This window comes from Ruditapes philippinarum, unplaced genomic scaffold (assembly GCF_026571515.1).
Source record: "Ruditapes philippinarum isolate M1 unplaced genomic scaffold, ASM2657151v2 ctg3964_1_1_1_1, whole genome shotgun sequence".
NCBI classification, from domain to species: domain Eukaryota; kingdom Metazoa; phylum Mollusca; class Bivalvia; order Venerida; family Veneridae; genus Ruditapes; species Ruditapes philippinarum.
The window spans coordinates 1,209-27,257 of NW_026859746.1; the positions used below are offsets into that span (position 1 = coordinate 1,209).

The 26,049-nt window shown below is 33.0% G+C and overlaps 2 protein-coding genes and 1 long non-coding RNA gene across 4 annotated transcripts; 1 reads left to right on the forward strand and 2 right to left on the reverse strand.

Annotated features, from left to right (window-relative positions):
- Window positions 1-2,003: 2,003 nt before the first annotated feature.
- LOC132757760 (uncharacterized) lies at window positions 2,004-4,318 on the forward strand. Its single transcript, XR_009629498.1, has 3 exons — window positions 2,004-2,096; window positions 3,378-3,427; window positions 4,144-4,318. It is a non-coding gene; the product is annotated as an uncharacterized LOC132757760 (long non-coding RNA).
- Window positions 4,319-4,450: 132 nt separating this feature from the next.
- LOC132757758 (collagen alpha-1(XIV) chain-like) lies at window positions 4,451-9,229 on the reverse strand. Its single transcript, XM_060749145.1, has 8 exons — window positions 9,016-9,229; window positions 8,399-8,533; window positions 7,740-7,961; window positions 7,452-7,522; window positions 6,974-7,097; window positions 6,418-6,546; window positions 5,457-5,636; window positions 4,451-4,915 (listed from the first exon to the last, which is right to left on the reverse strand). Exons 1-8 carry the CDS (start codon window positions 9,134-9,136, stop codon window positions 4,728-4,730), a joined length of 1,170 nt encoding a protein of 389 aa, XP_060605128.1. The 5' UTR covers window positions 9,137-9,229; the 3' UTR covers window positions 4,451-4,727.
- A 4,747-nt stretch (window positions 9,230-13,976) lies between these two features.
- LOC132757761 (uncharacterized) lies at window positions 13,977-23,593 on the reverse strand. Of its 2 annotated transcripts, none has more exons than XM_060749146.1 (6): window positions 23,382-23,593; window positions 22,758-22,930; window positions 19,803-19,974; window positions 15,355-15,463; window positions 14,732-14,920; window positions 13,977-14,470 (listed from the first exon to the last, which is right to left on the reverse strand). In XM_060749146.1, exons 2-6 carry the CDS (start codon window positions 22,914-22,916, stop codon window positions 14,410-14,412), a joined length of 690 nt encoding a protein of 229 aa, XP_060605129.1. In that variant the 5' UTR covers window positions 22,917-22,930; window positions 23,382-23,593; the 3' UTR covers window positions 13,977-14,409. The 2 variants fall into 2 exon arrangements, with proteins under 2 accessions (XP_060605129.1, XP_060605130.1); XM_060749147.1 differs by lacking the exon at window positions 23,382-23,593 and adding an exon at window positions 23,214-23,337.
- Between the last annotated feature and the right edge of the window lie 2,456 nt (window positions 23,594-26,049).

The window sequence follows — 26,049 nt, forward strand, 5'->3', positions numbered from 1 at the left end:
AGCAAAAACGGTTTCCCGATCAATAACTAAAGAACTTTTAAGGCATAGGAACTTCAAACTTGGTATGGTGATTGGTCAATGACCAGTAGATGACCCCTATTTGATTTTGGGGTCAAAGGGTCAAAGGTCAAGGTCACATTGACCTTGTAAGCAAAAACGGTTTCCCGATCAATAACTAAAGAACCTTAAGGCCTAGGAACTTCAAACTTGGTATGGTGATTGGTTTATGATCAGTAGATGACCCCTATTGATTTTGGGGTCAAAGGTCAAAGGTCAAGGTCACATTGACCTTGTAAGCAAAAAACAGTTTCGATCAATAACTAAAAGAACTTTTAAGGCCTAGGAACTTCAAAACTTGGTATGGTGATTGGTCATGATCAGTAGATGACCCCTATTGATTTTGGGGTCAAGGGGTCAGAGGTCAAGGTCACATTGACCTCTTGGTTAAAAACGGTTTCTGATCAATAACAAAAAAGAACCCTAGCCTAGGAACTTCAAACTTGGTATGGTGATTGATTATGACCAGCAGATGACCCCCTATTGATTTTGGGTTTTTAAGGGGTCAGAGGTCAAGATCACATTGACCTTGTAGGGTAAAATCGGTTTCCGATCAATAAACGAAAGAACCTCTAGGTCCTAGGGACTTCAAACTTGGTATGGTGATTGGTCATGACCAAGCAGATGACCCCTATTGATATTGGGGTTAATGGTCAAAAGGGCACGGTCCATTGACCTTGTAGGTAAAAAATGCTTTCCAATCAATAACTTAAGAACCCTTAGGCCTAGGAACTTCAAACTTGGTATGGTGATTGGTCATGACCAGCAGATGACCTATTGATTTTGGGGTCAAGGGGTCAAAGGTCAAGGTCACATTGACCTTGTAGGTAAAAATGGTTTCCGATTGATTAACTAAAAACACTAAGGCCTAGGAACTTCAAACTTTGTATGATGATTGGTCATGACCAGCAGATGACCCCTATTGATTTTGGGGTCAAGGGGTCAAAGGTCAAGGTCACATTGACCTTGTAGGTAAAAACGGTTTCCGATTGATTAACTAAAAACGCTAAGGCCTAGGAACTTCAAACTTTGTATGATGATTGGTCATGACCAGCAGATGACCCCTATTGAGTTTTGGGTCAAGGGGTCAGAAGTCAAGGTCACATTGACTTTGTAAGTAAAAACGGTTTCTGATCAATAACTTAAGAACGCTTAGGCCTAGGAACTTCAAACTTGGTATGGTGAATTGTCATGACCAGCAGATGACCCCTATTGATTTTGGGGTCAAGGTCAAGGTCACATTGACATTGTATGTTTTAAAACGGTTGCCGATCAATAACTAAAGAACCCTTAGGCCTAGGAACTTCAAACTTGGTATGGTGATTGGTCATGACCAGCAGATGACCTCCTTGATTTTAGGGTCAAGGGGTCAAAGGTCAAGGTCACATTGACCTTGTAGGTAAAATGGTTTCCAATCAATTAACTTAAAAACGCTTAGGCCTAGGAACTTCAAACTCTGTATGATGATTGGTCGTGACCAGCAGATGACCCCTATTGAGTTTTGGGTCAAGGGGTCAAAGGTTAAGGTCATGACCAGTAGATACTTGATAACCCTTATTAATTGTTTGATCACTGGGTGAGAAGTCATGCATAATAACCTTATCACAAAACTAATTGGCTGCTGATAGGGGGCATACATGTTTTACAAACATATCTTGTTTCATCTTAAGGTACTACAACTCGCTTGGGCCCTATTCAAAACATAAGTAAATGACGATTACTAAACCTATTATTTTCTTACAGTACATCACATATCTTAGCAGTCTACAAATTTTTAAGGAATTTCACTGTCCAGAATAAAAAATTCATGTTACTTTGCCCCATCCCCTTTAATAAAAATGCAAATTTGGCTTACCCCACCCACCAAAGGTAAACTGAAAACAATTGTTGCAGAATATAAATGTAAATGCAAGTTCTACAGACTGGTCAATGTTATGTTTGTAATGTTTCAGCCACCTAAAAACAAGTATATAAACTACAAGGACTATCAGGAAAACAAGAAGAAACAGAAGATGGAGGAGAAGGAGAAACGAGAAATGGTGCGTTAACATTATTTTAACAGTACCTAATAGATAAAATAGAAACTCATGTCTGTGGCTAAGTGGTTATGGTTGTAGACTTCGAACCATTTGCCTCTCAATGCTAATGTGGTTGGTTCTACTGAGGTGCCTGCTGTGGGTTTGAATTATGTCAGGGACTTTGAACTCTTTCATGTAAATAAGCTATCCTGCTAGCTTACAATATGTTGGTGGTTATACTCTGGTACCTGCTTGTACCTAAAATAATGTACGAACAGGCACCTCAGTGTCATATGGATGTGACTTAGATACAACAATAACAAAAAAAAAACAGGCATACAGAACTGAAAAATTTAATATATAACTTGTTAATTTGAAAGAATAAAGCACTAGAACTAAGTGGTTATACCAAGCATGGTCAGTGGTTATACCAAGAATGGTCAGTGGTTAAACCAAACATAGTCAGTAGTTCTACCAAGCATGATCAGTGATTATACCAAGTATGCTCAGTGGTTCTACCAAGCATGGTCAGTGGTTCTACCTGGCATGGTCAGTGGTTCTACCAAGCATGATAAGTGGTTATACTAAATATGCTCAGTGGTTCTACCAAAGCATGGTGAGTGGTTATACCAAACATGGTCAGTGGTTATACCAGGCATGCTCAGTGGTTCTACCAGGCATGGTCAGTGGTTCTACTAAGCATGGTGAGTGGTTATGCCCAGGCATGGTCAGTGGTTATACCAAGCATGGTCATTGGGTATACCAAGCATGGTCAGTGGTTGTTCCAAGCATGGTTAGTGGTTCTACCAAGCATGGTCAGTGATCTTACCAAGCATGGTCAGTGGTTATACCAAGCATGGTCAGTGGTTATACCAAGCATGGTCAGTGGTTATACCAAGCATGGTCAGTGGTTATACCAAGCATGGTCAGTGGTTCTACCAAGCATGGTCAGTGGTTCTACCTAGCGTGGTCAGTGGTTCTACCTAGCATGGTCATTGGTTATACCGAAACATGGTCAGTGGTAATACCAAGCATGATCAGTGGTTATACCAAGTGTGGTCAATGGTTCTACCAAGCATAGTCATTGTTTTTACCAAGGCATGATCAATGGTTCAAACCATTAGCCTATGATTACCTCAAACAATTAGCACAAAACACATGGTTTTGTCCTTATTCATTAGAAAACTTGAAGTTATTGAAAGATTTTCAATGGTGAGGCATTGACTAAAATCCAACTTAAAGATAGATTTACTTGTATGAATATATAGATGGTGCAATCAGATTTTTCTTTTTATATTTCAGGACAGAAAACTGGGTTATAAGATACCTAAAGCAAACAGAGGAAAGAAAAGGTAAACAAAAATATATCATTCAATTGGTTTATTTACTACAGTCGTTGTATTATCTAGCACTAGCTTGTGCCTTTAGACAAACCTCTCTAAATAGTTTTGTTATTATACATTCAGTGCTTTCAACAACTTTAACATTTTTTCAGGACAGACATAAGTTAACATTTCAGTGAGACTCACTGAGCAGAAATATATGCTGGCAAGCTCAGTCCCTTTCAGAAAGGAATTTACCCATGCTTATTTTATATGATTATAGTTTATTGAAGTCTCACCAGTGAACAGACTTTTAGTTCATATCTATTTAAAAGTTTGAAATACAAAAACCAAAAAATAAAAGAAAACAAATCAAACAAAGTACACCCCCCAAAACAGACAAATATTAAAAGAGCCTGAAGAAAACATGGCAAAAAATATGATTTTTTACAAGAGACAAACAAAAATATTTAGCTCTACTTAATTAAAAAAAATCTATATCTAACATTAAGACTATTTTTACGTAATATTTATACAGGAATAACCAGACAATGATTTTTGTCATCCATACTATCATTCTAAGCATATTTTTTGATTATCAAACAGGGCTGCTCTAAGTATTTATTGAAAGGATACAAGTTTAATATCTGTTTTATATTTCAAAAAAAAAATTGATTTATGTTCTTTATGTCATGAATAATGTGTTTGATATTATTCGTAATAAATTTAAATATATATTATTTCAGACCACGTGACCGGAATGATATTGGACATCTGGATGGTCAAGTTGGAATGTGGAAATCTGGCGTTCAAGTTGTAAAGAAGGACGATCTAAAAGGATTCAAGAAATCTAAACTAAAATAATTCATAAAATCTGATATTTAGGATCAACATTTAGTGAAATAAAATTTATTAAATCAGCTATGAATAAATTGTTATATTCCAAATTACAACCAAGGTGTTCCCTTAAAATTAAGGGACATTCTTCTGCGTAAATAGGGCTATTTGAGCGCTCTTATAAAATTTCCCAGTCACTAGATAGATCATTTGTGAGCAGAAGATAACAATTATAGATTTTAAGCTCTTGCATTGTGGTCGCTGATTTCAGACCTTGCCCTTCAATGCTGTGGTTTCTTATATGTGTGGAACTTATACAGCTAGCTTATAGAACTTTACACCCATCAAAACAAACAAAAATTTAAGCTTTTGCAGTGGGCCTGTTAGTTAAACATAAACGTTCTTTAATTTATTGAAATATCATCTGATCTCAAAAATGATATTGTTCTTCAAGATCTACTTTTTTTATCTGAATTTCAATGAATTTGTTCTTTTATTTACTTTTCATCTGATCTTCAATGAATTTTTCAATGATTTGCAATGCTTCAGTTTCACTTGTCACTTGCTCTACGTCATCTCTGACGTCAGATGGCACTGTGATATAACCATGACGCTGCAGTCGTGATTGGATAACCAGCCGTAAACACGCCTTCATTCCTGTTGCTCTTATTATATCATCGTCTGCAAACAAATTGATGAAATATTTATTAAATGATTCAAAATTTTATGTTATAAACATAAGTGATTCTGTTATTTGAAGATTCTTTAAGGTTATATGAATTTGAAAAGAACCACAACAATAAGGCAAAATAACGGAATTATTCATTTTTTGTTTATAATCTGCAATGAGACAAAACTCTGTCTTTTATCAACAGCCTTAAAATAGGTAAACATTGTATTTATAAATGAGCAATGCAGTGAGTAAGCATAGTGATCTTAAATGGTAGCCTTTGCAGCCACTGTTTCAAACCATGAAAAAAATTAAATGTAGTTCCATTACTTCTAAAAAGTATTTAGAAATAATATATCCTAACAGCAAAGGCAAGAAAAGACGAAACTCCCGTGTTTACTTTACAATTTTTAAAATCTGCAAGATATAATATTTCTTTTGGTCTGTTTTCTTAGAAAAACAAAGCTCAGAAACGTAATCATGGTAATGTATAGAATTAATGAAACAAATACATCTTTTGTAGAACGTTATATTATGAGAATTCGGCCGCACCTAGCAATGACCACGCTTCTTTCCCTTTCACTATCGGCCTTATCCACCTGGAAGATCGGGTAATTCCGCACACCAATGGCGGATAGCAGGTCCAGATAACTTCTAGCGCTTCTGATTGGTCAATAGGTCGGCAGATATGGCTTGTACTTGATGCTTTGATTGGTGTATATTGTGGTATATCTGTGAAATACATTTGTACATGTACAATATTTGTGATAAGAGTACACTGTGAGAAAAGTAACAGACTGTTTGCGATATAAGCTCCCTTGTACCTATTGCAATGAAGCTATCGTAAGAATTCTTAAATTTTGTGAAAGTACATATTTTCCTTATAAGGCATGTGCTAATTTTCATACCCAATCGGAACCTTTGTAATGTACGTTTGTTATCGAGGTTTGCAGCTTTAGGGGGAAACGTTGTCCATATTATAACAATAGCCTCGTTCTGGAGTATACCATATTTATAAATCCTCGGAATTAGATGTTGACAGAAGCTGCACGACACTGTACAAGTAGAACATTCAATTATTTTAGCTCGACTATTCCGAAAATAGGGAAAGCTATTATACTCGCTCTCAGAAAGTAGAAAACTGTGCATTATCCAGGCTCTTGTTTTACTGTCAAGCACTGAGAGTAGTCTTTCACGCTGTCTTACTGACAGCTTTTGTTCTTAATATCATTTCGTATTTTCATTCCAAGATAAATTAATCATTGAAATGGATTAAACAAAGTCAATGTTACTAACATGTGATATTGATTATTTCATAATTTCATGTCAAAATATAGGTATAAAATTATGTTTATATCGATTGTATTTAATAGTGAATTATATTTAAACACAAAATGCAAAAGAAAGAAGATAATAATGATAAGTTTTTAACAGAACCCACCTTGACTTAATTCACTGCACATTTTCATTACTATATACCCAATTATTGTAAATGTATAATTCAATACATTACCAAGACAAAGTCTTTTCTCGATTTGCCTACGAATGACGCCCAGGGAACCAGCGTCATGGATATGAAATAGGCTGTCGGGATTTGTTGCTATGTGTTGTAATTCAGACAAATCAACTTTGCTGCCCATACCTGAAAAAAGTTTACAAAAGACAACCAAGGCATCAGTTTTGCTTTTAATGCTCAAAATATCACTTTTAATGTTTTATATATTGAATTATTTCAAGTGATTTAATTGTTGATTTAATTAAAAGTTTTTAAGAGAAAAAAAAAAGAGTATCATAAAAATGGCCGTATGGCAATACGTAATAATTGTAGCATTGTCATATTGCGTCCTGGCTCTATATAACTATGGTTAAGTCGAATCACTTTCGGGGTTTTAACTACATGTACTTTTACTGATTAGTTAAAAACCGCATATTGTGTCTGAAACCTCTCAATGCCTTTAAAATAATGACCTGATACTAGGCTTATGCTTGAATGTATCTTATAGTTTTAACATAAATAAAATAAAAATGTAGTAAACCAAACTCTAAATTTCGACGTATTAAACACTAACCGATTGCAAACATCTGTATCCCCATCTCATGTGAAAGTTGTGCTTCCTTTATCGTTTTGTCGTTGTATGTGGATTGACCATCAGTCAACACTAAACCAATTTTCTGGACGCCAGGTCGTGAGTCCTGAAACAAATATACATGTACATCTTTTACAAGCTATAATATTTAGTACAATTATTCTATTTTATCAATTTTTCGACTTTCATTTAAATGGTCTGCATGCATATTCATAATTTGACCCTTCACTGGTACCAAAGACAAAAGTGGTTACAATAAATTTCCTTGTTTTATACTCCATTTATTCAATGACGTGTGCATAGGCAAGTAAAAGCATTGTCCCAAGATGATATAATAAGTGTTTATCACCATACAATTTATAAAGCCAGCCAACCAACCAACCATCCAAGGACAGGTGTTGGGGGGGGGGGATGGCAGATGAAGGTGGGGTGAGAGCACTTCTTTGTATGTTTTACTCACCTTGAACATGCCTCTCATTACCCGGAGAGCAAGGTCTGTCCGTGTCAATCCATGCCAGAGCTTGACACGCGCTGAAAAATTAAAAAAATTTGCTGCACTTTTTAACCTATATAATTATGAAATATATTTATACAACAATGAAATATTATTATGTTAAGTAGCACAGACTGCAATACCGTTTACATACCTATCCGCTAGGTTTCATCATACCAGTTGCCAGTGAGCCAACTGACAGAATGAAATGAGTAAAGTTTTAAGACCAATCTTTGATCGTCGTGTTGAACTTACATATTGCTTCTAATAGCTCTTTCTTGTTATCATACTTCGATAAACTAAAAGAGCTGAAGATGTCTTCGTTAAATGGAACAACACCAACTCGTGTTTTGTCTGGGGCAATATCGAGTGTACGCACGAGATCTTGTACAAACTTGATCAGGTTATGGAATCCTACTATACCAGTACTGGTTGAACAATCCAACAAAAATACAACTTCTGCAGTATTTCTGGAACCTGAATAATATTGAAATTACAACATTAAAAAAGACTGCTATGGCACCTGCAAATTCAATATACAAACAATGTAATGATTTGACAGGACTAACTTCATAATAGGAAATTAGAGGAATCGGGCTATTCCTTTAGATCGAAATATCAAACTAAGGCTCTATTAAACTAATAACCGTTTGTGTACGTAGCAATAGTTTTCATAACACTGTTCAATAATTGAGAATAAAATCACGGAAAGTGCATAGTTTTCATTTAGTTAATTAAAAGCACCTTTTTCACATTGTGCCTAAGAAATGAATATTTTTTTTTAGAAAGGGCGGGGTAGTCATGTGTTGAATTAATTTATATAGAACATGTGACGTGCTTGTCACTAGATGAATATTGTTGAATGTATATGTTTGTGATAAAGTTAGCAAAATGTTAACATTCACTTAACTTACCTCTGAAAATGGTGTCAAAACTATTGTTTATTTCCCGCTGTGTTGGCCATAAGTCACATCTGTTGAAATATTCCAAGAGATCAACTTTATGCAGCTTTCCACTTGGTGCAAATTGTCGGAACGTTTTCTCATACACTGGAAATAACACTTAGATTTTGTAAGGTATACCAACACTGTAAAGGAAGTATTGCTTTACTGGTGCAGAAAGAGCTCAGGCGCTACTTTCGTACCTTATTTCAGGCCAGTAAGACCACCGGCTTTTTAGCTAGCTTGAAACTTCCTGACGTGAAATAATATATGTAACGGTGAAGGGGAAGTGAGTTGTAGTCGTTAAACATGATTATTTTGAAAATTACAATGATTTATTGACGAAAATAAAAGTATTGAAGAAAAAATCACGTTTAGATTAAATGGTACGTGTTTTAACAAAATAGTTAAATGCGCAATGTATTATATAACAATTAAAATTATGCAGAATCTATAAAGGTATGTTGCAAATCTTATGAATTTGAATAGACTGTTTATTTAATACGAAAAAGTTTAACATTTACCTGTTGAGTCCAAACCACCTTATGTGGCACAGAAGTTTTTAAAAAGATATGATAGAAATGTTTTACTATGTTTCCTGTTTAGAAAGTCCTCCAGCTGTTTAAGATCTACACGACACGACTGTTTCTCTAAACCATGTCTGTATCGGATACGTGCCACTAAATCTTTATATTCTGATATAAACTTCATCCACGGACGACCATGTTCTAAAAGGGCCTATACCAAACATTAAAACGTTATCATAAAGAAAGTCATGCAATATAATAATAATTACCATATACTAGTATAATATATAAACATAATTATACCTTGCCTTTGTACATCATCACACATTATAGCTTTAAAGGCAGCTTTATTAATCACAAAACATAATTATAAGCATACATTTATTTTACTATGATTTAACTGATATTGAGTTAAATGATGCAAACACCGAATGGAGGATATCGGTCAAACATACCATGTGACAAAATGTAAAGACCATATTTCAATGAAAGTACCATTGCACTAGAAGACTGAAAGTGATTTTCAATGACAAGAAATGTAAAATAGCCAGTAGATGTTAACATATAATGTATTGGTCGTATCAATGACCGTACTCTACTAATAAAAAACTTTTATGATGGTTTTCATTTGCTTTTCTTTCAGGTTTTGTTTTGTTTAGGAAAGCCCTGCTATTGCGAATCATTTTTACATGAGTCTTCACTTGGGAAAGTTTTATTCATCAGTAGATTTAAACTTCTGTGTTTAACTAAATACATTTTACAAGCGCAATAACCAAAATTGCTATACGACTGTATGTATTGATAGGTCAATATGTAGCCATATTTCGAAGTGTTGCTTTTAAAGCTCAGACAATATATTAGACAGTAAGTCTCTACCTTAATTTCTACCATAGATTATCCTCTTGGTTCGTTTATGTTCTTATCATTATTGTTGTAAACTTATTACCGACAGACAATTAACAAACAAAACAAAACCTTGCATGTTAAAAAATTAAAAAAATAATATCGAAATGAAAAAATTTTTGTCTAAAATTTTTTTCAATTTTTTGTTTTTTAAAAGTCAACTCATCCTGCTTAAATTTTTTTTTAAATCAAAAAAAAATTTTTTTTTATCACGCTACGCACATCCCATCCGGGGAAAACTTTTTGGATAACAAGGGGCAGCCAGTCGCGTTTTGTTCGAAAAGGGAAAGTTTAACTGAAGCCAAAAATTTTAAATTTTGGGGATCTATTAGTACTGAACAAACCCTTTAGGCTTTTGGTTTTAAAAATATTTATTGTAACCGGGTGTTTAGGAAGCTATTAGCATATAAACACACTCTCGAGAACGTTCTTTAAACCAACCAGTACTGAGCAATGTGTGTTAAGTTTCCTGCTCAAGGAAACAACAGCATGTTCGGAAACTGACGAGGTTTGAACCATAGCGGGTAGTGATCCTTAGATTACAAGTCCGACGCAGCATGTTCAGAAACTGACGGGATTTGAACCCTTAGTGTAGCTAGTGATATCTTTAGTTTACAAGTCCGACGCGTTAACCACTTTGCCACGTCGCTACCTATTTGTGTCCTTACAAGAAATAATGCAATATAATAACTAATTTACCATAAAGTGCTTAACGTGTGCCACTCCTTGGACCTCTAAACATTGCATTGTGATTTTATAGTACAACGTTTGCAAATAAGTGATTGAGCAACCATCAATATTATATCGCAAAATCAAATTACAATGGTTTGTAAATGTCTTTCCTCTCTGCTGATTAAAAAAGACAATTCCTGTCTGCTGCTGGCATCCAAAGGGTTTATAAATATCTTATATGTAAATTAGTCAAACATAATACAACAAAAAACAAATAACCACTTTCAAATATGCAATTTTATCATTAATATACATTTATGAATAAACAAAAATTATACCAAATTTAATACCCATTAAACGGAGTTATATTTCAATTTCTATTTACTGGAGTTCATATATTCCTAATGAAAATACGCATATTCAATTTTGTAAATATTTATTGTAGTGGAACACTATCATAATTTGCGTTATGATATAATGTTATATTAATAACAAACTTTATTGTAGTAACAAACATTTTGTGTTTATTGACGACCAACAATGAATGATACATTATCTATTTGCATGCATATATATTGTGCATTAATGAAAATTCAATTACAAAAGTTGCATGTGTATCAACAAACGCATGACTTCATGATCACATTATTCTTAAGCCTGTTTATGATTTATAATAAAATCAATCGATAATTTTCCGAGTAGCTGAACAGAATAGTAAAGCACGAGATTGTAATAATAATAAATAACAAGAACGTCAATAGACAAGCATGCTCAACTATTCTCAGTGTTTGATAATAAAACAAGAGCTTTATAATATAGACTTTTCTAAGTCCAAAAAGGGCCATTAATTTATCAAAATCCATTTAAGAGTTACGAACCTTGGACAATGACCTCATATTATGCTCTCAAATATGTGTGTGAAGTTTACAAAAATTTCCTTACCCATTTTTTAAGATGCCAACTTGCACGCAAAAACTTACCCAAAGTGTGACGCAATACACCAAAAGTGTGCGTACAATAGCTCTCCTAATTCTTCGAATAGCCGAAATAAAGCTTGCCAATACATCAGTATATGAACTTTTTCAGATGTATGCTAATGTGAATCATAAAAACACGTTCCCTGTTTTCACAATATGAAACCATAGAAAAAAGTAACCAATGAACGAGCGTCTGAATATGATATTACTATCGCTTTCCCTTTTTCTGCCGTCACAATAAGTTACCCCAGCAAAAATGAGCAAGTCAATGGGCATGATTGTATACGATTTAACTTGACACATTTATAATAGAAAGGTCTCCAAACTATGATACAATCGTAGTTATATAGACTTGCAATTGACTGCCACGAAACTTTGCAGCTTTTTACAAACCACACCGGAAGCACTTGAAACTGTTGTCATAATGTCGATACATGATGTGACCCCTGATGACATGAACCTTTGATCCCTTGGTGGAGAGACAGAAGCAGTTATCACCAGACCAACTCCACACAACTTAGTGAAATCGTGCATTTTGATTTAAATATACACGTGGGAAGAAAACAAAATGATATTGAATGAAATGATATTAAAGAAAACAACTATAGTAACATTTTGACCTATGGCTATTGTGCAATTGAAAAGTCGTCAAAGTCCAACGCATGTTTGTATGACTTATCGACACATTTTCGGTAAAAACTGTTTTTGCTTTGTTATTTTCTTTCCCTTTTTTGCTATATTTTATTTGCAACTGTTCTAAACTCTCAAAGACTTCATTTGCAATCTCAAGGAACTCTTGATCAGTTTATATTAATTCTATTCATATTCCCCGGCTTTGATGAATTTTAAGTAATTTCAATGTTGTTTCTTTATTCGTTGAGTTATCAATACACCAGGAACATATTGTTTATAATCTAGGGTAAATAGTAAATACATAATAAACTAAAGTCTGATGTCAGCAAACGCAACATTGAAAATCAATAACTGCCTGCAACCTTATCATGAAGGTACATTCGATAGTGTATATTTGTTATATCATTGCTAATTTTAATAGTCCTTAGCTTCGATTATAACCGGATATCATTGAAATACTATCTGTGATGTGACACTGGCAACAAGGGTTTAATTAAGAGACTCCAAAACGTAATATTACAGAACAAAACTGAAAAAAAAAAGTTATTTGTACAGCTGAGTAATTCCATAAACGTGACTTTTCAGAACAAAACAGAAAAAAGTGTTTGTATAATAAGGCTATCATTTCATGCGCGTACAATACGATCACCAATAGCGTCACAATGAGTTTAAATGTATAGCATTTCTTGTCAGAAACATATACATTATCAAACATGTTTACTACAATATCAGAGAATGATCAACAATTAAGTATAGATTAGTGTTTTTAGGCATTTGCCATATAAAACTGTCCAAGAACGACCGCAATTTTATATAAACATTTGATTTACTAGACTGATTAATGATCAGCCGATTCATTGAAGTACATGTGTAACAACTTTGGCTTGTTTGTGATATGCATCGCTGTGAAACGATCACAAAATCACTGCTAGAGAGTTTTAACCAGCTAAGGTGCACCAAACCTCATCTTAGCCGCAAAATGTTTATATGAGACAATACAGTTTAAATATATGATTTCCGCGGTTCGAAATTCCAACAGTTGCTATGGTTACAAAGGTTATATAAATATTTGTTAAAGAAATCTAATGACCCGTAACAAAAATGTTCAAATGTTCTTTAAAGGAAGGCAGAGCAACAAGGAAGCAACTACAATGGTCAAACGAAACAAGCACGAAAAACAAGTACTGGGGCCCAACGAAACATGGCAGAAGACGAAAAAGTAAAAAAATCAGTACCAATCGGGCTTTAAGAACTGTCCATCATAGTCTCTCACTTGACCAATCAGAAAACGAAATCGTAGTCATAGTGTCCAAATGTGAAAGGATTGAACAATAAGGATGCAGTGTGTCTTAAAATAGTTGGATCATTCCAACATGCCTTTAAAAGTTTAAAAAGTTTTTTAGTAGAAAAAACCATAAAATATATGACCATAATCTAAATTCTTATGGGTTTGCACATTTCTAACTTTTGCCGTTTAAGGTGTTCTTCGTCTCTTAATTTTTTTCGGAGATTCCGTTTTTCTCTTTACTTTTAAGAAGTTAATTTTTCAGAATTAATTTTTTTGTTGTATTAATCAGTGTAACAAATTTGTGGACGCTAGGTCTAACAAAGTACATATAGTATTGTTGAACTAACTATGAAATGTAAATGTACAATATATGTACATACGGTAATGATATGCACTCGCAATATATTTATTATTTATCATGTAATTTGCTCACAAAAAGCAGTTATAAAATCATGATTTGAAATAATGTGAAAATCATGATTTATTCAGTGATTGTCTAAGTGTAGACCAGCAACTTGATAAGAGAAACACAACATCAAGTGATTACTTATTCAATTATTTATCATTTACAAATATAGTTGATTTCAATTACGCTGTATCGACAATTTATAAATGTTATAAATAGTTATTATGGGTCATAAAATCTATTTCACAGTGTAGAAAACATGTAAATTAATTTATGAAAAGTAAAAGCCATGCTTCATTCTTTTTATTAAAAGCACAATTAGGCAAGCTTAAAAGCACCTGCGAAAAAGACTTCTTTGATGTTACCAGTAATGAAGGAAAGAAAAAGAAAGAAAAATACTTTAAATTGACTTCTAACTATATATTTTCACTGTATGACATGCATATACATGTATAATACTAAATAAAACATGCACGTTGTGTAGATAAAGAGGTGAAATACATAATGTCAATATGTTTTAAAGAATGTCTTCATGCGCGAGTATTTGTTTTTCTGACACATGCATCGTGTTCATCAACTTACGCGTAAATTTCTGCATTAGGACGGCAATGTTCTTTGATGGAGGGAAGGCTTCCCGGTCTGTAAAATAAATGCATTTCCCATTAACGCATAAAATGGTATAATTTTAAAAATGCTAGTTGGTGCACTTCATCATAAATTGTTATTACAGTGTTTTCTTTTCAAGAAAGCGCCAGATTCTTTGCTTTACAAGTCCCTAAGTTTTAAAGCACGACGAAGTCAATACATTTATTTAACACTGCTAGTGCATAAGATTATATATACATTTAACCGATAGAATAATATTGTAAAGGTGTTTAAGAAATTCTGACATGTAATTACCTGGGAGTGCTGGTATTTGTTGACTTTGGTGAAGAGCCTTGTATAGCTGATATTTGTTTATGTCGTGTTGAACCGATCTCCTCCATGTATTTTTCTCTAGAACCATGCATCCAAAGTAGAAAATCATCTTCCCAAATCCATTTTCTAGGCGGCGGTGTCTTTGTTCTTTTGTTTTTCGGCACCTCCTCTCTAAATATAAAATAATGATAGGACATGGATACAATTTGTATAAATCAAAAATAAATAGATAATGTTATTTTAACGTGTTTTCAATGGTATCAATAACAAAAGAGAAAATAAAAAATCTCATTTATTGTTTAAAGAATACTATTACCTAACTTCATATTAACGTACCTATGAATAATTGATTGTTAAATAACAAAAAACGGACTTGAATTGTGTTACTTATTTAGCAGATCAAATCTATAAAATACAATGATAGGTACATTTCTTTCTCATAACAGTAATGAAGTCCCAAAGAAATTTTACCAAAATCAAAACTAAAACATACTACTACCACTGCTACTGCTACTACTACTACTACTTTTCTACTACTGCTACTTAAGATAAACATAAACAGAAACAAACAAATGGGCGTTTGAATAATTCAAAATGTATTTTACCTTATCTCATATATATTCCCGTATTTAGTGTTGGATACATATTTTCTGGCACGCAATGTCGCCTTAGATTTATCAATGAATTCAGGGAGTGCGCCGTCATACATCAACTCTGAAACAACACCAAGACAAAGACATAGAACCTGGGGAGCTGTAAATGATTGACTGGACTTCTCAATCACTCATTAACACACCCCAGTTATAGTGTCCTTAGGAAATGGGCTTAATTAATAAAATTCAAAGTCGTTAAAACATTAAGGCAGCACAGATAACGGCTATTGGTACTTTGCGAAACGGAACGGAACGAAACGAAACGGAACGAGGGGCACCATATAGGGGAAATTAGGAATTCTAGTTTTAATTTACAGGTGGAGGGGGTCCATTTACAATGAATTTTCCAGCCAAACATGTAAACATTGTATTCTTGATATCAAGGATTGTTAATGCAGTTACAAATGTACTATGAACTGAAAGAAAATAATGTTTTGGTTACTTTTCTAGAAAATATAAAGTTTAAATCAGTCAGCAATTTATAACAGACATTTTTCTTAGAGTTAATAGGATATAAAAAAGTTACTATGTGATCATTTGTCTCTGCGTGCCCCACATGTATTATCTATGTAATAATTAATTGATTGTATCCTCACATTTAGAACACCTGACCTCGCTTAATTTTTTTACGTTGGCATTGTTTTGATAACCTTAGATATTTTACAATTCAGAGTGCAAATCACACATCTAACTCCTCCCTAATAATTATAATGCATTATTGAAATTTGTTAGACTGGTTAGACGACAGATTAAGTAAATTTTTTTTAGTTAATGCACATTAACCAAAGTAAGACTTAGCAGAAATTTGAAAAATACTACAATGTGATTGGACAAAAAATAATGTTGATCATTAATAATACGTATAACATTGAAGGATTATTCGACATGTGCGACTCTATTAAATTACATGTCAATTTATTTGTTGGGTTTAACGTTGCAAAGATACAATTATAGGTCATATGGCGACTTTTCAGCATGGGCGGTGGAGGAAGAACCCAGGTGACCGTGCGTGCATGATTTCATCACGAAAGGACACATGTGTAGAGCCACCGACCTACTGCAATTTAGCTGGATAGCTTCCTCACATGATGAATTGAACGCCCCGACTGAGGCTCTAACCAAATCAATGAAGGGCAAGTGGTTTGAAGTCAGCGACATTAATCACTCGGCCATGGAGGCCCTTTACTGCATGTCGATATCGAGGCATCTAATAAAGTTACATGTATCTCTATAAAGGATCGTATACGTAGGTGTGTATATAATTACAGTGTGTTACCCGTAATTTCCGTTAATGGCTTTTTAAAGCTGAAATAATCAACGACTTACAGATTCAGGCTTAACCATTATTGCACATGCAAGCATAAACGATTATTATATATGAATTTCAAAACTATATTTATAAAAAATCTCGTTCCGTTTCGTTTCGCAAAGTACCATTACCCGTGTGGGTATTGGTACTTTGCGAAACGAAACGGAACGAGACCAGGTAGGAAATGTTTATTTGGTTATATATGTTTTTAGCAATTCAAGATGCTGACTATAAAAAGTATAATTAGAAGGAAAATAATTTTTCATTAAGGTTACAGTCTATATGCGAACTGTATTCCCTTCAAGAACTTACAAATTCTCTTCCTTACATAAAAAGATGCAGATCCAAACTCAACAGTTATACAAACACGCACATGTAAACGATTAACCGATTATTTGATATTCTTGAAAACTTTCATGTAAATAAAATAATATTCTCTTGTTTCGTTCCGTTTCGCAAAGTACCAATACCTGTGTGGGTATTGGTACTTTGCGAAACGGAACGAAACGAGAGAGAAAGGGCTAATTTGGTTATACATGTATATGTATTATGTAATTCAAGATGCAGACAATAAGAATTAAGAAAATCATGTTTATCTCTGGACAAACACGTCGAATTTCGGATGCTGGCATGCAATTATACAATACAACCATAAATGATTATTCAATAATCAATATGTAAGATTTAGATAAGATTTATTTGAAGGCGGCAATTTGCGGCTCTATAGTACTGCAATGTCGAGGCATCTTATGAAGGTTCATGTTTCTATGATGATACGTAGATATGTATATATACAGTTTATAGTTACAGCATTTCGTTCCGTTCCGTTTCGCAAAGTACCAATACCTCTGTGGGTATTGGTACTTTGCGAAACAGAACGAAACGAGATAGGAAAAGCTAATTTGGTCACAAAGATATTATGTGATTCAAGGTGCTGATAGAATTAGAAAAAAAATAAATGATAATCGAATTTCAGTTCAACCATTTTCATGCAAAGAAATACATGAAAAGTATTCCCTTCACACGAACATACAAATTCTCCAGTAACCTTCACACATAAAAAGACAAGTTGCAGATCGAAGCTCTACGAAACGGAACGAAACAAAATATAAAAAGACCCCTAATTTGGTTACAAATGTGTTATGTAATTCACGATGCTGATAGTAAGAATTCATATAAAAATAGATAAATCATATTCATTACAAGCGATTACATGCAAGGAACACAAACATACAAATTCTCCTTAATACATGAAAAGATGAGTTGCAGATCCAGGCTCGACAGTTATACAGACATATAAACGATTATCCGATATTTCTAAGAAATTTCATTTTATAAATATTTATTCGTTCAGTTGCGCAAAGTACCTTTGTGGGGTTTGGTAACAAAAAGAAGCAAGAGAGAACGGGCTATTTTGGTTATATATGTATTTTGTAATTTAAGATGATGACAACAACAGCGTAAAAAGTAGTTTGAAGAATATCATTTTTATAAGACGCATGTAAATGCAAGGAATTATGCAAAAAATATTCCCGTCACAAACATACAAATTTCCCTATAATCTAATAACATACATACGACTTGTAGGTCCAGGCACGGCAATTATAAGTACATATATAAAACCATAAATGATTATTTAATATGCCCGGCAGTATTGCATATCGAGGTTATTTATGAAGGTAGATGTATCTATGAAAGTATGAGAGTATGAACAGTATTCATACATAGGTAGTCAGTAGAACAGTGGATAGCAGGTTGAACTACAACAACAGCGGTCTGAGTTCGGTTCCCGGCCGCAGCTGACATCACGACTTGTGTTCAGTGCTCGGTGAATTACTAACATGTGTATTGTTTCCAGCAGTATCGGCCTAGACTTGATGCTGGGGGGGGGGGGTATATGTCGCCTTCAGTGGGCACGACCGGAAATAAGTTGTTCCATCCATTCAAAGGACTAGCCACATTAAATAAGAAAATATGCCTTTACTTTTAGTAAAGTGTTGCATGACACCAATAATAAATTATGGATTTGTCAGCTGTCGCAAATTGCTTGAACAATATTGAATTGCAAATTCTTGTGACCATTCTTGTGCATGCAAGCATAAACGCGTATTAGATAATTAGATATGAATTCCCTGAAAAATATTTCTTATAAATGAATTATTTGTTCTCGTTTCGTTCCGTTTCGCAAAGTACCAATACCTGTGTGGGTATTGGTAATTTGCGTAACGGAACGAAACAAGGCGAATTTAATTTCATTTCTTAACGTGCTGCGTGAGTTTCCTCATTCGACAGCTTATGTTTAGTAATGTTTACAAGACTTTATATATATCCGGACCGGAAAATAATATAAGGTTGCTCTCTGGTTCATATACATGTACAAATGTGCTCGTTTGCAGATGTTCGATTTATAATCATTCAGTGTTATGCTTTTAACTACAAATAAAAGATTTATTCCTTTTCACCGATATATCTAACCCCTTTAATTTTTGTTTCGTTCCGTTTCGCAAAATACCAATACCCGTGTGGGTAATGGTACTTTGCGTAACGTAACGGAACAAGACTAAATATTAATGTTTTGTGTATTATGAGTTTCATTGGACACTAAACATCATTCGACTATGATTATATAGAGTTCATATAATTTACTATTATGATTAAATTGATTTTCCAAATTTAAACTAGAATTCTTATTTTCCCTATATGGTGCCCCTCGTTCCGTTTCGTTTCGTTCCGTTCCGTTTCGCAAAGTACCAATAGACCAGATAACGACTTGGCATTCTTATTAAAATTAATATAGCTATTATCTTATTTTAGACTTCATGTCCTAAATGGAAGAAATGTGTTATATTCCAACGCAAGGACAAGTCATTCCTTAACACTCTGGATATAAGAAGTAATAAACTTTATAGAGCTAAGATATCAATACAGACAAATATATGATTATTATTGAAGAATGTATTTTAAAAATTCACAGTTGATTGAATGTTTTCTTCAAAAAACACCAGAGAAATAAAGGGAAAAGTTTGATATCTCACTTATTCTGCAAAAACAGACAGATATGAACGTGCTTTCAAAAGATAATTCAACTTACTCAATGTTCCGGAATGATGCTTAAGTTTCGGCGTTTTTTCTTGCCAAGGTCTTGGACGATCTGTCCGTTGTAATCGTCTGTAGTCCAGCTGCTCAATATTATTCCTCGCTTTATTTCTTACTGGAGAAGCAGACGACGATCGTTTCTTAACAGGTTTATCTTTGGACTCGGACTGTAGAATAGAATTTGACAATTGCAATTTTAAAATTACATATAATTTTATTACCCCCTTACTATTTTTGTAATGTTAATTTCCCATAGGCCAAAGGGAACTGTTAATTCAAGTGTACTATTAGACTATTAAAAATCTGAAAAATAAAAAAAACCTATAGAAACAGTGTCCCAATGAAGTATTTGTTAGCGTTTATAAAATAACGCATCGGGTGACAGTATTTTCCTGGGGATAATACTTAAAACATTACTCACAAACCTTTGTGTTATTTACAATTCGCAATGACGAAGAATGAGAGATGATTAAATGTTTAAACAGAACATGTCTTTATATAATAATGAGAATTTTGACAGACTCTTGCTCTCCAATTTTTTTTCAAATCAAATATATTTGTGAAGCTAAAAATATAAAATATTCCTCTAAAGGCACACTATAGCTCAGAAATACATATTTTTTTTAATTCTTGGAGATGTCAAACATGCGTTTAATAATGTTTTAATAATGGATTTTGAGCATGCAACAACGTTAACAACTACGAAAGTCGTTGAACATGCAGTAATGTGTTGTAAAGGTAAAAGTACTATTTTGACTTCTATACAACATACTAATACAATATGAAATAAACCAATTGCTAACAGGGTAAAGGAAGCAAAAAATAGTTCCTCTTCATGCTAAATGAGTAAAAATAAAAATGAAGCTGTTAAAAAATACCAAACAAAAATAAGAAATAAAAATGGTAGCATATCTTAGGCATAACTGGCCTTTAACAGAAATTATCTTTATATGTTTAAGTTCAAATAGAGCTTCATTTGTAAAGCAACAGTGTATTTACATTTAATTTGTACCTTTACATCTAAGATTTCCTGTCTCGTGTTTCGAATTTAGTCTAATAATTTTAGGCGTAAGGATTGAAAGATGGCTACAATGCAAAATCCTCATTTGAAGAGGCAGCGTTCCATATTGCATAGTGCAAGCAAGACCCAAACAAGTAGGAAGCAATCAGCTCGAAATCATTTCATTTCGCAAGAGGTTTTCCATTACTTTACAGTGCTATGTATGCTTTTGCACTACTAATTGTATGGGTCGCAAAGTATTAAGTGTATTACTAAATATTTGTTCAAACCATCATGTCAAGTTAATCCCTTAAAAGTACTTTCTATTTCACAGTAGAATAGCTGCCAGGAAGCGAATGAAGCCATTGGGACGTTGCGTTAAATTGGATCGCTTGATCAGGCATTTTACGATAAAATTAGAATCAATATTCTTTTTATCATAAACAAATTAGTTATTTATTCGGGTGACTTTTGGCTTAATGCAATTACGTTGTTTATAATATCAATAACACAGATGAGATGGATTTTAGTGATTTGCTGCCTTAACCAAGGGACTATCAAGAGCGATATCGTCTTAAACTTTATTTCTTTTCTTTTCTCTTTCCAAAAATCATATTATAAAGATGAATAAGAATGAGTTGTTATCATGTACGGAAGACCGGTGGGGACATTTCAACATCATGAATTCCCGATTTCATCTTCATGAATTCCCGATTTCAATTTCATGAATTCACGATTTCAACTTCATGGATTTTCGATTTCAACTTCATGAAGTTGAAATCGTGAATTCGTGAAGTTGAAATCGTAAATTCGTGAATTTGAAATCGGGAATTCATGAATTCCATATGTTGAAATCGGGAATTCACGAAGTTGAAATTGTGAATTCATGAAGATGAAATGGAGAATTCATAAAGTTGAAATGGCCCTACCGGTCGTTCGTAATCATGAGTTATAATTGTAATCAGTGAATAAATTTAATATATACTTATAAATGAAATATTGATTGAATAAAATGCGTGCTTTCATTTCCCGTATTTTCAATGTAAAAAATTATTTTTCCCTGCAGTGAAAATGTAAACAGTAGACAGAAATCTTGTGATATGAAAATTATCGTGTTTCACTCGCGGCTACCGTCACTCATAAAATATTTATTTTCATACAACTGTATTTATCGAAAACACTTAAATATAATCTAACTATTTATAACACTGTTAAGTATATGTAACAGTTCGCGATCGTGTGATAAAATGGCTATATAACTGATGATGCATATGTAGGTAACAGTACAGATGAACAGATTGCATAATTTTACTACATTTCACATTTGCTCAATTCAAAACCTTAATATTTTGTCTGTAAGCTTTACACCAATTACCTAGTACAGATCTGTTCCAGGAACTGATTCAAACATGTGTCTATAAGCTTATAGCTTTCTACATAATCAAACTCGCTATAAACTAAATAATTTATCACTAATTAATTCATAATCGTATTTTTTATTGTTATAAAAATCTTTCTTTATGAATATATCAATAACTACAAAGTTTTGTCCGAATAGGAAATCAACTTGAAAGAAAAGTCTAAATATTTGTGATTGAAATGGGTGTATTATTTTATTTCAGTATATTGTAACCATTTATCCTATGTAGGTGCTTTTTATGAAATAAATATAATTTGAAACTAAGTTACTCAGAAATCCCACTAAAATTTTAGATATAAAAATAAATTTAAAAAGGATAGATCAATTGCAGTAGACAACAGTGTTTGAAATAATAATTACTCATTCAGTTTTCCAATTTTGTTGTTACTGGTATGATTTTTACATTTTGTACATAGCAGCGTTTCATTTATGAATAAAGATGAATAAAAATGATTAAAAAAAAAACAACAGCAATAAACGAGCATGTATTCATCTAATTCCTAATAAAAAGATTGAACAATTATATTTACCTTTGCTTTTGGTTTACTTTTACGGAGTGGTTTGAAACGGACCGGTGAGTTACTTCTGGTCGGTGCTGGTAGGGTATCCGTCTGTACGTAACTCTTCTGATAAAATACATGATTACGCAGAATAGTTGATTCACTCATTGGATTTCCGTATGACGCCATGACTGGTGTTTCAACTACATAAATTCACAATAAGTATTTATTATGGTAAATCACCGAAAATGTTGGTTCAGCATATGTTTTATTACTTTTTGTATTGTTTATATCCTATATAAATCGTTTAAAAAAACTGTTTATTTTAATAGTATATAATTCGTTTAAAAATCTTTATATCCTATATAATTCGTTTAAAAAAATCGCGAAAATTATATTTATAAGATATTATCCAGTTGTAACAAATTAAAAAAAAATGATGCATTTCATCAAACTGCCTCTCTTAGTTAAAACTAAACAACTAACCTACATCAACTAAATTCCATATTTTAATAAATTTTTAACTTTTCTCCTTTGTTATAGAAATGCTAAGCTAATAAAATAAGCAAAACATTTTTTCAATATTCCATTATGTCATTGCAAACTTTTCACCGACCTATACACAAAGCAACTTGAACTAAATAAAATACATACCGCTTATTTCAAAAACCTTCAAAGAATGAAAACCTTGTTGTTTAGCAAAAATTATTATTGCCTTCAAGTAAAATTCTGAATTATTCAAAGTAAAATTCTAAATTATTTACTTTTCCCACATTCTTTGTTCAGCGAAATAAAAACATATGAATTAATTGTATCTCGGGACATTCCCATACAAAACATAAATTAAAAACGCCATAAATTAAGAATATATGAGCCACGTCATTACAAAACCAACATAATGGGTTTGCGACCAGCATGGATCCAGACCAGCCTGCGCATTTGCGCAATCTGATCAGGATCCATGCTGTTCGCTATCAGTTTCTCTACTTGTTATAAGTTTGGTAAGCGAACAGCATGGATCCTGATCAGACTGCGCGGATGCGCAGGCTGGTCTGGATCCATGCTAGTCGCAAACCCATTATGTTGGTTTTGTCATGACGCGGCTCAAATGTATATATATTTTCCAGCATTTTCGTCGTCGTTGAAATAAAGCAATATTTGCAATACCGTATATATCATTTAAGTGCACCTCATAAGGGGCATATAGCATAGACTAAAATGACAAATATTCACGAGATATCATAACGACACCTACCTTTTAATAACTTTATCATAATAAATAAATAAATAAATAAATAAATAAATAAATAAATAAATAAATAAATAAATAAATAAATAAATAAATAAATCATAATTAATAAAGTGGGAGCCCTAAAGATCGCCCAACATTGTCTAACTGAACTTGTAAGGCTTGGTTTGATTTAGTCTGTTATAAAATTTTGGAAAAATATGGCGGTTGAAACAAACTACTGATTTTTTTTACCAAATCCCAAATTCCTCTCCTTATATGATCATAGAATATTGTATAATTATGTGTAGATTTGTTAAATTTCTTGAATGTTTCGTACGGTTCCAATTGTACCCTTAGAAATACAAATGTAGTATAATTGGTCCGTGGAAGTATATTAACTAAACCATAGAGAGGGTATCTAACGTTATGCAGACAGCGATCTGGAGGTATATTTCTGCCACCAGATAACCATATAACTAACTAGTTAATTAAGAGGTTAACTGGTTACGTAACTAGTTAACCTCTTAATATTAAGCTGGTAAAATAATAAAATGGATGGCAGTTGTAGGCATTAACATGCATTTATTTCCCGTTATGATCTTTTATTTATTGAAAAAATAACTAGTTACGTAACTAGTTAACCACATAACTAACTAGTTAATTAAGAGGTTTACTAGTTACGTAACTAGCTAACCTCTTAATTAAGTAGTTATTTATATGGTTATCTGGTGATAGAAATATGCCACCATAAATCATAGATAGTTGCTAAAAAAATCAAATTTAGAAAGCTGTCAAATCAACCCAAAGGATTATATGTTAGTTTTCAATAATGTTTAAGCAACAGTTACTAATGCAGGAAGGGCTATTTCTGGATATTTTGGCCTCTTTTTGGGTAATTTACGTGGATTGTAAGCGCCGTTTGCAATGTACAAATTTATTTGATATCTTTGTTCCCTTCATAATACTTTAATTCTAAATACATTTTCAAAATTACATGTAAATCAGCATGATGCTTAAAAATGCACCCATATTTTGATATTTCTAAGTTTTTAAGTTATACATGTAATAGTTTAACAGGGTAAATTTGGTAAACTTTGTCTTGTTCCTTTACAACCCTCAGTGGAATAATTATTCCGTAAATTCTAAATACCTTTTGCATATTTCATATGAGACATTATTGTTTACCAGTATCAAGCTCTGACAGATTATGTTTCTACTTAATTATTTAGTACTTTTATGATTAATGGTAATTAAGTGACAAGAAAAAAAAAGAGACAATCTAATACATATGTTTTACCAAGATATCGGACATAGATATTGACAGTGGTAGATATTTATTCATGCGCGACAACAAAATTGTTTTATGTCACATGAATTATAGATAGGATAAACATGGAATTAATTGACTTTGAGTGTTATTACACCGTTTCCAATCGTTACAGTAGGATGATATCAAATTATTAATAAATGAAAATAATGAAATTGTACTGATAAACTTACATTACAAAAGAAACATTTTCGATTTGCTTTAACAATATCTCTGAAGCTGTTTTACTACAATTTTCAAACGATACAAATTGAGTCGGTTTGTTTAGTTTCGAATGTTATTTTTCTCTAAAGACGAGATTTCATTTATAATACAATAACTGTATAGCAGGAAGTATTTTCTTCTTTAAGGCGTTCTTTGGGGATTCCGTTTTTCTCTATTTTCTATTGTATCAGTGTTATTTGTGCCGTGTGGAGGCCTTAAAAGTCGCCCCGTATATAATCATAATCAAAAATGTTTTATTTTCGATTCAGCACGATATTTTATGCATGTTATGATTTATTTTAGTTTCTTCTATTTGGCGTTATTAACTTGGGTGGTTCCATTATTTATACTTCAATACTCTATAATCAGTCATACGCCGCTTTTCATGGAATAGCACTAACGTGTCACTTTGAAGATTCCATGATAACCGCCGTATAAACACATCTGCGGATGTTTCTTAATTAAAAAATTCCACAATTTTATGTTTAAATGTTAAATGCTAGGGGGGGGGGGGGGGGTGGGGGTGGGGTGGGGGGTGGTGGTGGGGGGGGGGGGGGGGG

Coding starts and splice junctions, on each gene's coding strand:
- LOC132757758 (XM_060749145.1), bottom strand. CDS start 9,136: ATGAAGTTTATATCAGAATATAAAGATTTAGTGGCACGTATCCGATAC. Junction 7,523..7,739: donor AGAGCTATTAGAAGCAATAT/GTAAGTTCAACA, acceptor TTAATTTTTCAG/CGCGTGTCAAGCTCTGGCAT. Junction 6,547..6,973: donor GATACAGATGTTTGCAATCG/GTTAGTGTTTAA, acceptor AACTTTTTTCAG/GTATGGGCAGCAAAGTTGAT.
- LOC132757761 (XM_060749146.1), bottom strand. CDS start 22,916: ATGGCGTCATACGGAAATCCAATGAGTGAATCAACTATTCTGCGTAAT. Junction 15,464..19,802: donor GCATCATTCCGGAACATTGA/GTAAGTTGAATT, acceptor GTGTTGTTTCAG/AGTTGATGTATGACGGCGCA. Junction 14,471..14,731: donor ACAAATACCAGCACTCCCAG/GTAATTACATGT, acceptor TTTATTTTACAG/ACCGGGAAGCCTTCCCTCCA.